Source organism: Triticum urartu, chromosome 5 (genome assembly GCF_003073215.2).
Source record: "Triticum urartu cultivar G1812 chromosome 5, Tu2.1, whole genome shotgun sequence".
In the NCBI taxonomy this organism is placed as follows: domain Eukaryota; kingdom Viridiplantae; phylum Streptophyta; class Magnoliopsida; order Poales; family Poaceae; genus Triticum; species Triticum urartu.
Window position 1 is genome coordinate 596,483,446 of NC_053026.1, and position 11,737 is coordinate 596,495,182.

The 11,737-nt window shown below is 43.1% G+C and overlaps 1 protein-coding gene across 2 annotated transcripts; it reads left to right on the plus strand.

The window, feature by feature from the left end:
• Positions 1-2,148: 2,148 nt before the first annotated feature.
• Positions 2,149-6,906, plus strand: LOC125511068 (40S ribosomal protein S2-3-like). 2 transcript variants are annotated; one of them, XM_048676349.1, is made up of 2 exons: positions 2,149-2,921; positions 6,706-6,906. In XM_048676349.1, the coding sequence occupies exons 1-2, from the start codon at positions 2,244-2,246 to the stop codon at positions 6,865-6,867; spliced, it is 840 nt and encodes a 279-aa protein (XP_048532306.1). In that variant the 5' UTR covers positions 2,149-2,243; the 3' UTR covers positions 6,868-6,906. The 2 variants fall into 2 exon arrangements, with proteins under 2 accessions (XP_048532306.1, XP_048532305.1); XM_048676348.1 differs by lacking the exon at positions 6,706-6,906 and adding an exon at positions 3,575-3,929 and having other exon boundaries at positions 2,158-2,921.
• Positions 6,907-11,737: the final 4,831 nt, after the last annotated feature.

Sequence of the window (11,737 nt, forward strand, 5' to 3'; positions counted from 1 at the left end):
TGAATTAAGTGAACTTAATTTGAATTTGGTAAATGAAATTTGATTTAGGTGAACAAAATTTTGCCTCAGCTAGTCTGGAATCTTGAATCCTCTGCGTTTAGAAAATGAACACGTCAGATAAGTGGAAGTAATTATCCTAACCACGGCAAACAATATGACAACTAATTAATGATAGCATACCATAGCAGGAGAAAGCCTCTTATATGTACTAGCCACATGAATCTCCGCCAGCATACCTCCTAACATATCAAGCTTCATTAAAACAAAACAAGAAAAATATATAAGATACAATAAACTCACGCTCCATAGAACATTTCCACAAGATATTTCAAATGCTAGATCATTAGGTTGAACAATAGAATTAAACACATAATAAGAATAAATTAACTCTCAAAAAAAGGAAGTTCACAAAAGAGATATAGAGAACTATAGATTCTGAAGATCAATTAGTAATTGTACACAAACTCTGCCAAAACTTGTTGGGGGAGGAATTCACTCAGGAGCACAACTTCCAGATTTGCGAATAGAAACAAATATGTTTGGAACAATCAAATGATGTTTGAAGGAATGGTGGTCAGAAGTAATCCTAGATTACTTTTTCAAGCCACCTTGTGTTTATTACAGAAGATACTGCTACCTCAAAACTCTTGAGAGTGGACTATGTGGAGCCAAGCTTTGATGCTACATATCACAATAATATATTTGCTCAGCTAAAATTGAAGGAATAATCAAGATCAAGACAAACAAGTTGAGTATGAGATCGTGATGCAAAAATCTATAGGACTAAAGAATTGTTTCCACAGTGCGCTAGATTTACATCTAAATAGTGTAAACGAGTTTATTCACTTGAAGAGTTAGTATAGTCAAAAAGGCGCGCCTAGGCAGTAGCTTAAGCACTCCTAGGCTCTAGGTGATATCAAAACATCTATTACTTCATATGCACATACCCGCGCTTAAGTGTGCGCTTTGGCCAGAAAAGTGCAAGGCGGTGCCAAAACACACAATTAACTCCTAGCACTTTTCTTTAAGTTTGAGAGTTAGTAAGTTATACCTAAGTTTGTAACTACTTTTGAACAGAACCGGCAAAGTGAATAATTTGAGTAGAGTAATGTACTCCCTTCAGTAGGGGCAATTAGTGAAGCACATCAAAAAAGAATAAGACTAGTGCGTACTGCAAGGGTCTCTGAAATATTCGAAGTGAATGAACAAGAATACAACAATAACTTAGTCCAGTAATAGGGAAAAATGCATACATGTTGTGGGTTAAGCTTACTACTAGATGTTGCTGGGCATATATGCATTTGCTTCATGGATTCAGATACGCTGAATACTACATGCACGAGGAAAACACTCTTGATTTTATACTGAGACTATTCACTCCAAAGTTCAAACATTTTGAAGACCAACAAACATGAATGCCTTTGAAAGTTTGGATACAGTTTGAATTGGCAATTTTTTTTGTCTTACCTTGTTCCAATCATGACTTAATGATTGTGCACTATCATGAGCCTCACTCTGTTTTTCTTTTGCCATAGAGAAGAAGATGATACACAAGGAAGTTGTTTCCATGATGTTATTGGGCTTCTACGTCCCTTTGCTCTTTATTCAGACAATGAATGTTGAGCATATCCATTTTCTTCCACTGCCATGTACATCCATATGAGAATTGCATTTATGATTGGGTAGACTATCCAAAGCAGGGACATCGCACAGAGTATCCTCAACCTCAGTGGCATCACTCAGATCCTGCCTTGGAGGAACGCCTAGAATAGAAGCCTGGCCGGTTTTCTCTAGCTGTTGTGGTGTAACAAAATAAGAAGCTAGCACAGTGCCATCATGGTCTTGAGCTTTGCTGAATGTGTTATGTGGTTCCTGAACAAGTTCATTCCTCTCAACTAGCGGTAATTGACCATTATGAGTTACAGGCGGTCAGTTTGATGAAGCACAAAAAAAGGGTGCTCTGAAAGACATTAATAATCTAGCATAAAACAAAGGAACCTAGTAACCGGGAAAAACGACTTCATTATATGGACTCGAGTAAGCGGAAAAGAAGAAGTGGGCCGAGCCCAACGCGAGGGCCCGTGTCCACCTGCAGCGTGACCTAGCTTCAACCTCCCTCGATATAAATTACCCCCGCTCGCCCACCACTCCCATCCCTTAGCCGCCGCCACAGCCTCCAGCTCCAAACCCTCATCCCCCCCATCGGAGCTCCCCTGCCCCCAACCCCCCACCCCCACCCAGCCATGGCGGACCGCGGCGGCGAGCGTGGTGTCGGCGAGCGCGGCGGCGACCGCGGCGGCTTCGGGCGCGGCTTCGGTCGCGGCGGGCGCGGGGACCGTGGCGGGCGCCGCGGCGGCCGCCGTGGCCCTCGCCAGGAGGAGGAGAAGTGGGTGCCCGTCACCAAGCTCGGCCGCCTCGTCAAGGAGGGCCGCTTCACCAAGATGGAGGAGATCTACCTACACTCGCTCCCCGTCAAGGAGCACCAGATCGTGGAGACGCTCTGCCCGGGGCTCAAGGACGAGGTGATGAAGATCACCCCGGTGCAGAAGCAGACCCGCGCCGGGCAGCGCACCCGCTTCAAGGCCTTCGTCGTCGTCGGCGACAGCAACGGCCACGTCGGCCTCGGCGTCAAGTGCGCCAAGGAGGTGGCCACGGCCATCCGCGGCGCCATCATCCTCGCCAAGCTCTCGATCGTGCCCGTCAGGAGGGGCTACTGGGGGAACAAGATCGGCCTGCCCCACACCGTGCCCTGCAAGGTCACCGGCAAGTGCGGCTCCGTCACCGTGCGCATGGTGCCCGCCCCCAGGGGTTCCGGAATCGTCGCCGCCCGCGTCCCCAAGAAGGTGCTGCAGTTCGCCGGGATCGATGATGTCTTCACTTCCTCGCGTGGATCCACCAAGACCCTTGGCAACTTCGTCAAGGTATAAACTTCCCCTGCCTTTATCCGTACTCTGCCATGTTCCCGTCATACTGCAACTTTAGTGTCAGTACATAATGTTCATTCCCTTGTGTGTGCATGATTTGGAATGTTTACTGCAAGTATGCTCAATCTAAACTTCTGTTTCGGAAGTGATGCCTTTCGCACCGTGTAAAATATTATTTGTATTAGATGTAATCCTGAATAATGTTGGAAGAAGGGTAGCTGATTTACACTTGATTCTGGTTTGTATTGATTAGTCTAGATTCTATTGGCCTGGAAATTGTAGTTCTACTGTACTAGCCTAAGGTTGTTGACCAAACTTTAATTTGTGCTTAATACTTCAGGTTGGTCTACAATTGATTGATTGAAAATGTGTCACAACCTTTTGAACAGTTCAGTTCATTTTGTATTGGATGCTTTTCATGTTTTCAATCTGTACATGTAATACATTTTCGAGTTGCTCAATCCTGGCTTGTGTCCTAATACATTTTGAGTTCATGTATTATAATCATTTAGACATTTCTGGTTGAGGGTCTATTCTTGCAGAGTGATGTATCATAGTCATTTGTTGTGATGATTCTATCAGGTTGAATGTGTTATATATTTTGCATTGAATTGTTGCAAACCTGAAGCTCACAATTCTTTTGTTTCTAGGCTACCTTTGACTGCCTGATGAAGACCTATGGATTCCTCACTCCTGACTTCTGGAGGGAGACAACCTTCACCAAGGCGCCGTACCAGGAGTTCACCGACATCTTGGCGAAGCCGACCAAGGCCCTGATGCTTGATGCACCAGCTGAGAAGATAGAAGCTTAGGATGAAGGGTTTTTACAAGCTGGGAGCTGTCTGTTGCACTTTGCTTTATTATAGTCGAGAACCAGGTGTCTTTGAATTGTGCTACTTGTGGAAGTCTCTGTTTGCTGTCAAAGTTTTGGATTATGGTGCAATGCTACTCTGTTATCGGCAATGGATGCTACATAATTATGCCAATCGCAGTGTTATTTGTCTAGATGTTTGATTTTTGGTCTGAGCTTTGTGTTGATTTTCTCCATTGCCTCCTGCTTTGTTTGTGTTGTTTTCTAAACTGTCCATTCTGGTGCAGTGTGTTTGAGCAAAGTTTGACCTGTTAACGAGTGTGGTAGTTTGGCTGGTGTGATTTCAGCAGGCTTGCCTTTTATATGTGATATTTTCTTCATCCTATTCAACTTGCTGGATATGATTTGATTAGTTTGTGATTCTAATCAGGAGGTAGCCGAGCCTTTCTAAAACCCCCCGAACCTGGGTGATCTATCTATGACCAGGATGAAGCTTGGAACACAAGTAAATTTACATGGTGGTGGTTGGCTGTGCCACGCCGTCGTTGTTGCGCCGCTGCAGGTTGATGATCTAAAAACTGAATTTAGTTTTCAGACTTTTTAACTGAATTAGCCAATGTCGTTGTAGCATGCCACTCACTACTCGTACATTGTAAGACTTAACCGAATCTAGTTTGGCGAAAGAGATTGAGCAATCCAGTTACTACTTGTTCATTTGACAAAATGTTCCATATGCTTGATTGAATGCTATGTATATAAGTGAGTGTTCTAGTAATCTACTTGTGCAACAGTGCGAGTGCAGAATTAAACAGAACCGAATTGAATTTGAGCATCTGCATACTTCTGAACTAAACTAGATGCCAAATGTTAACTGAAATTTTACTAAAGTGAATGCAAATTGTTGCCCAGAACTGAACCCCAACATAAGTGGATGGCAACTAGTGCCCATAATTCAACTGAACTGACCAGCAAATTTGCCAAAACCAGGCTTGTTTACATCCTGATTCAAGTTAAGAGTACATGATTGCCCAGAAAGAGTAGCATTTCACCAGTGATTGGTCCCTGTTCTATCTCCCTTTGAGGAGTGAAACTGCAGCGATATATTACTTTTGCTTAGAGTTCTTCTGAAAATGTTCTTTGAGTGCTCTCTGAAAATGTTGTTACTTTTGCTTGCTGCTTTCCTTTTACTAGACTGCGCTGAAACAATACTAGCAGTAGTATATTGTCATAGCATACCTCCAGATTTAGGCAGAAGAAACACGGTCATTTCTGGTACTGTTCCTTGGAGTGCATTTGCTCTATACCTCAAAACATGTAAATGGTCATTGCTTATTAATTAAGGAGCTAGACTTCAGTACCACAAATTAGATGACACTTGATCATTCTTCTTCGAGAGAAGCAACCATAGCCCAATAGAATGACTTTAGGCTTTAGGAAATAGAATTAGTACCGGGGAAACAAGCTTCACGGTGTGTAGAAGGACCAAATACGCATACTAGTGACTCAGGCTTTTAATTAGTCATTCTAGAATCATTGTACTTGTACCAACGCCTCCTCCTCGACCGGGACTCCATCTACTCCGTCGTCCCCTCCGCCACCTGAAGCAGGTAGCCAATCTCGTCTGTTGTTGTTATGATCTGCCTTGTTTATATTTTATCTGCAATTTACATTGATCTTGTTGCAAGAAAAACCATGGATGGAGATGATACCTAATTAAGTTAAATCCACAATATCCGTCCAACATCATACCTAATTAAGCACATGCAATATATTCTCTTTGTAATTAGAAACATACTCTCTTTGGGCCATGGTTTATCTGCAATATATTCTCTTTCAGTACATTATGTGTCCATGGTGAGGAATGTTTGCTGCAAATAAGAAAATATATTTAGTTAGGAGGTGTGGAGTGAGGAGCTCCTAAGTCTCTAGAGCTCTATCCATAACCATGTTCTCTGTTCCACATTTCATCTCAATTTCCGTTGTTTTTGCATTTGTACATTTACAGTCAATATTATTCTGCTCATAATCACTTACTTTTAGTTAGCACGAACACTTGTGAACTGTCTTACACACCGGTAATGTTGGTACAGTACTAGCACAGTCCATTGGTCAACTATATGTAGTACTTAGTTGACTATTTTTTCATAAACGAGCAACATACTATTTACGACCCAGTCCTAGCGAGATACCATGCTACTGCTTCTAGTTGGTTGTGAGGTATGGAATACTGATTAATTAGATAAAAGAAGATAACATTGCAAGACTTAGTCTGGTGTTTGTCACTTCAGTGCAAGTTGAACAAAATGCTAGTAGGATCCCTGTGGTAACTTTTGTGAATACTTCACTCGCCGAAATACGAGTGTGCTTGCTGTAGCCTAAGCTTGTCGACCAAGCTTTATTTTCTTCAAATGTTTGATTGAAAATGTATTGCCTTTTTAAACAGCTCAACTCGTTTGTTATTAGAAGCTATTCATGTTTTCAATTTGTACATCTAATACATTTTAGATTTGTTCAATCCTGGCATGTGTTCTAATATACTCCCTCCGTCCGGAAATACTTGTCATCAAAATGGATGAAAATGAATGTATCTAGAACTAAAATACATCTAGACACATCAATTTCAATGACAAGTATTTTCGGACGGAGGGAGTATTTCCTGTTATTCATCTATTACAACCATTTAGACACTTCTTGTTAAGAATCTATTCTTGCAGAGTGATACCTGTGGCGTATTACAAGCATTGTAGACATTTCTTGTTGAGCACTGACTTGTTCTCTTCTCTGTTTATACTATGCATGCCATGTTCTGTTTTATTTCTCATGCTGGCAGTGGTAAAATTAACCAATTTATGAAGTTGTAGTTCTTTTCATCTGTACAGCTGACGATTCTAACTTCTATCTGGTTCAATGCATTCTTGTTTGGATTGACTAGTTGCAAACATGAGCTAATATAAATTCTTTTGTTTCCAGGCTACCTTTGACTGCCTGATGAAGACCTATGGATTCCTCACCCCTGACTTCTGGAGGGAGACAACCTTCACCAAGGCGCCATACCAGGAGTTCACCGACATCTTGGTGAAGCCGACCAAGGCCCTGATGCTTGATGCACCAGTCGAGAAGATAGAAGCTTAGGATGTCGGCGTAAAGGGTTTTCACTAGCTGGGAGCTGTCTAATGCTCTTTGCTTTATTATAGTTAAGACTTTTGAATCGTGCTGCTTCAGGATGTCTCTGTTTGCTGTCAAGTTTTGGATTGTGGTACTATGCTACTCTCTTTTATCATCAATGGATGCTACATAATTATGGCAATCGCAGTCTTATTTATCTATAGATGTTTGGCCTTTATCTATGCTTTGTGTTGTTCATGTTCTCCTCTGCCTCCTTGTTTGTTTTGTTGCTTATTCTGGTGCATTGTATTTGTGCAAAATTCGACCTGATAATGAATGATGTATGATTTCTGCTGCCACGGGCCTTTTGTATGCTGGTTTGTTTAGTTTAGCTCAGGCTGGTGCCGTGCTTATTATTCATCCGATTTGGCTTGCTGTTTTGTTTAGTTCAGACTGGTGCCGTGTCCTTGGATATAATTTGATTAGTTTGCGATTTTAATCTACCTTTAGTTATCCATTAGTGGTTGCCGAGCTTTTCTTGACAATTGCCCAACACAGAAATTTTGTTTTCTGACGCTTCTCAGGGAAGCATAAGCTTGGAGAAGGCGGTTTCAGAGAATGCAGGGTAAAGCTATTTGCCGCACTCTGTTCTTCTACTGAAAAAAGAACCTCTGCTTCAGGGAAACTTCCCAGACGGGCAAGAAATAGCAGTGAGGTAGTACTGGACATGGACTGGATCAGATACGCATTGAAGTGCTGGTATTGGCACAGCTCCAGCACAAGAACCTTGTTAGGTTACTGGAGGTCTGTGTACGGTGTGCGGGTTTGCCCAACTGTTGTTTCTTTTCGCCTCCTATCAATGCAAAGGTACGCACCTAGTGTATCCGCGAAAAAAGGAGGCAACATCATTCTCAGAATTGCAAGAGAATAATGTATATTCACGAGTGTAAGAATAATCCACCGAGACTTGAAAGCCAACAACATTCTGCTTGACGATGCCATGGATCCGAAGATTGAAGACTTCGGGTTAGCTAGGCTGCAAATAGGAGGCCATACTCAAACCATGACAGCTAGAGTTGTTGGAACATACAGTAGTAAGCAACTGCATACAAAAAGGCTTTCGTATATTGCAGATATCAAGACGTGTGTTTCTGTGCCTAACTGACAATCATCTGTAGCTGGTATATGGCGCCAGAGTATGCAATACACCGAAACGATGTCGCCAAAGATCGACATTTTCAGCTATGGTGTCTTGGTGCTTGATGAAATTGTAACCAAGAGGAGGAGCTGCGATTCAGATGATTGCAAGACGGACACGGTGAATCTCCTAAGTGATGTATGGACTTGTTGGACCAAAGGGACGATATCGCAGATGATTGATGAATTCACTCCAAGGACACCCGCGAATCCAGGCGCTAAGATGTACTCCCTCCGTAAACTAATATAAGATTTTTTAGATTACTATTTTAGTGATTTAAATGCTCTTATATTAGTTTACAGAGGGAATATGTAACTATGTATCCACATTGGGTTTCTGTGCCTGTGTGTCCAAGCAGACCCTGACGACAGGCCTGACATCCCATCCATCATCTTTATGTTGAACAGGGATGACATGGAGCTTCAGCCACCAGCACAACCTGCATTCTTCTTCGGGGAAGACTCAAACTCACCTTCTCCGCCTACGTGTACAATACAACCCATCTGAGGTGATCTTTGAAAACACCACTGAATGGGCTCACAACTACTGACGCAAAAGAAAAAAACCACACAAATTCTATTAGGCACACCGCTGCATGGAAGAGTGAGGTTAGATAGACGATGTGAAGGGTTAATCGATCCTGTGTAGGTGCAGGTGCTAAAATTCACTCTGTTTTTCATGTGAGCACATTAGACCGCCCAGATTCGCCCCGATGGCGCATTGAACCAGGTATGGTCTTGCAAGCAAGGAAAATTACGACGAATAATGAACCAATCACTAAGTCCGAGAGGGGCATGGTTAGTGCTCCACTTCCCCGAACACTGAAGAAATACGATTGGGATGACAATTCGATCAATGATCCGCAGGCTCTCCTTGATCTACCTGCTGTTTACTGCAGTTATTAGGCTAGTATATGAAAGGCTCTATTGTAGCCGCCCGGGTCCATCGTGCTGAAGTACCCAAATTATGTACAAACATGTACCCCAACAGAGCGGCACCAGACCACAGGTTCAGTGGGCCCAGGGTGTAAGCGTAGCCTGAGTCGATGAGCCGCCTGTGCATTAGATCATCTCCAACAGGCGCGTAACCACACGGCGCGCTAAAACCTTTTTACAACGCGGAAATAGCAATTTTTTTTGCGCGCGGTAGGGCGCTGACTTCAGCTGCCGCTGCAAAATATGGTGCGTGCGAGCAGCTCCAGCAGGCGCGCTAACTTACAGTGCGCGAGCAGCCGGCGTTTGCAAATAAAGATTTACATGTCCATTTTGACAATATGATGATGTTTCAAACATTAAACAAATATGCAAAATAAAGACATAACATAGTTCAATTGCACGACACATCAACAATCATGCCACATCATCATCCAACCAAGTTCAAAATCATCCAACCAAGTTCATGACACATAAAAGTTCAAACAAACAAATGGCACATCAACAATCATGACACATTATCATCGTCCTCCTCTTCATCCGAAGACGATTCTTCCTCCTCCTCTTCATTGTCGCGCGCCGCATCGTCATTGGAAGCTCGGATTGTGTCCGCAAGATATCCAACGGCATCATGCGAAGGTATGTGAAACATGCGTCCATCCATGTCACCCGGAGGTGTTCTCATGCCTCCCATATGGAAGACCCAAAACTCATGCCTCCCATGGTAGCTCCGGAGCCACCCATGGCCCCCAAGGTAGCTCCGAAGCCACCCATGCCTCCTGTAGGTGCTCCCATGCCTCCCATGCCAGCTCCCATGCCTCCCATGGCCATGGCTCTTTTTTGGACCAATACTTCTTCACGAGAAAGATTGACGTACTCCTTTTACTTAGCATCGAGGTTAGATGTGTCCATGAAGAACAAGTACTTCTCCCATTTGAATAATCTAGATCGCTCCTCCATGGCCAATTTCTTCTCCTCCAATGCCACCTTCCTCTCCTCGGCCGCCACCCTCCTTTCCTCGGCCGCCAACCTCCTCTCCTCGACCGCCGCATCTTGGCTCCTTGACATCATCCTCACCTCGTTCTTGCCTTCACAATAGCTTCCATAGCTTCTTCTTCTTCTTCTTCTTCTTCTTCTTCTTCTTCTTCTTCTTCTTCTTCTTCTTCTTCTTCTTCTTCTTCTTCTTCTTCTTCTCTTTTGCATCTTTCTTGCCTCCATTTGGTCTTTTTGGCTTGGAGTAGGCAACCGAGTTTGGTGTAGGGCTTCTCTTGCCGCCATCACTTGATGCCTCCTCCTCCTCATCATCATCCGAATCAATAGTTTCCTTGCTTTTCTTGCTCTCCTCTTATTCACCATGTGGCTTCCATTTCTCTTCATCCTTCAACGCATTGTAGCAATGGGCAAACACGAATAGTCTCCCTTTCTTGACCTTCCCTTTCTTGGTCTTCTTCTCTTCTCCTTGGAATTAGTTTTGTGTAATAGTGAGCTACAAACAAAAAAACAAGTTAGCATTTCAAACAACCAAAAAAAGCATGACCATGGAAGGAACAAGTTGGCATGAAAGGAAGGGCTTACCCTATCTCTATCATTAGTGCCACTTGGGTTGATCGTGTCAACCGCCTTAAGTGTCGCCGCCCACCTTTGACAACCTTTGTTGATTGTCGACCACCCAGAGCAAAGAGATCTCTTCGTGCGGTCAATCGTGTTGTGTACATTGGTGACCCACAAGTATAGCGGACCTATCGTTGTCCTTTCGATAAGTAAGAGTGTTGAACCCAATGAGGAGCAGAAGGAAATGACAAGTGGTTTTCAACAAGGTATTTTCTACAAGCATTGAAATAGTCGGTAACAGGTAGTTTGATAGCAAGATAATTTGCAACGGACAAGTAACGGTAACGGTAAATAAAGTGAAGCAAGGTAGCCCCAATCCTTTTGTGGCAAAAGACAGGGCAAAATGGTCTCTTATGATAAGCAAAGCGTTCTTGAGGGTACACGGGAATTTCACCATGTCACTTTCATCATGTTGGTTTGATTCGTGATCGCTACTTTGATAATTTGATATGTGGGTGGATCGGTGCTTAGCTGCTATTCTTACTTGAACAAACCTCCTACTTATGATTAATCCCCTCGTAAGCATCCGCAACTATGAGAAAAGTATCAAGATAAAATCTAACCATAGCATTAAACACTTGGATCCAAATCCGTCCCTTACGAAGTAGCGCATAAACTAGGGTTTAAGATTCTGTGACTCTAGCAACCCATCATCTAATAACTACTTCACAATGCATTCCTTTAGGCCCAAGTATGCTGAAGTGTCATGTAGTTGACGTTCACATGGCACCACTAAGGGAATCACAACATACATATCATCAAAATATCGAACACATATCAACTTCACATGATTAATTGCAACATGACTTCTCTCATGACCTCAAGAACAAAAGTAACTACTCACAAATGATTATCATGCTCAAGATCAGAGGGGTATTAAATAGCATAATGGATCCGAACATATAATCTTCCACCAAATAAACATATAGTAATCAATTACAAGATGTAATCAACACTACTAGTCATACACATGTACCAATCTGAGGTTCCGGTACAAAGTTTGAGAGGAGATGGTGTTGTTGAAGATGTTGATGGATATTGGCCTCCCAAAGATGAGAGGGTTGTTGGTGATGACGATGTCTTCGATTTCCCCCTTCAGGACGGAAGTTCCCCCGGCGGAATCGCTCCATCGGGGGGCAAAAGTGCTCTTGCCCAA

Bases quoted from the DNA above. Each gene is read 5' to 3' on its own strand.
- LOC125511068 (XM_048676349.1), top strand. From the start codon at position 2,244: ATGGCGGACCGCGGCGGCGAGCGTGGTGTCGGCGAGCGCGGCGGCGAC. The intron at 2,922-6,705 runs GTATAAACTTCC...TTTTGTTTCCAG, and splicing joins CCCTTGGCAACTTCGTCAAG to GCTACCTTTGACTGCCTGAT.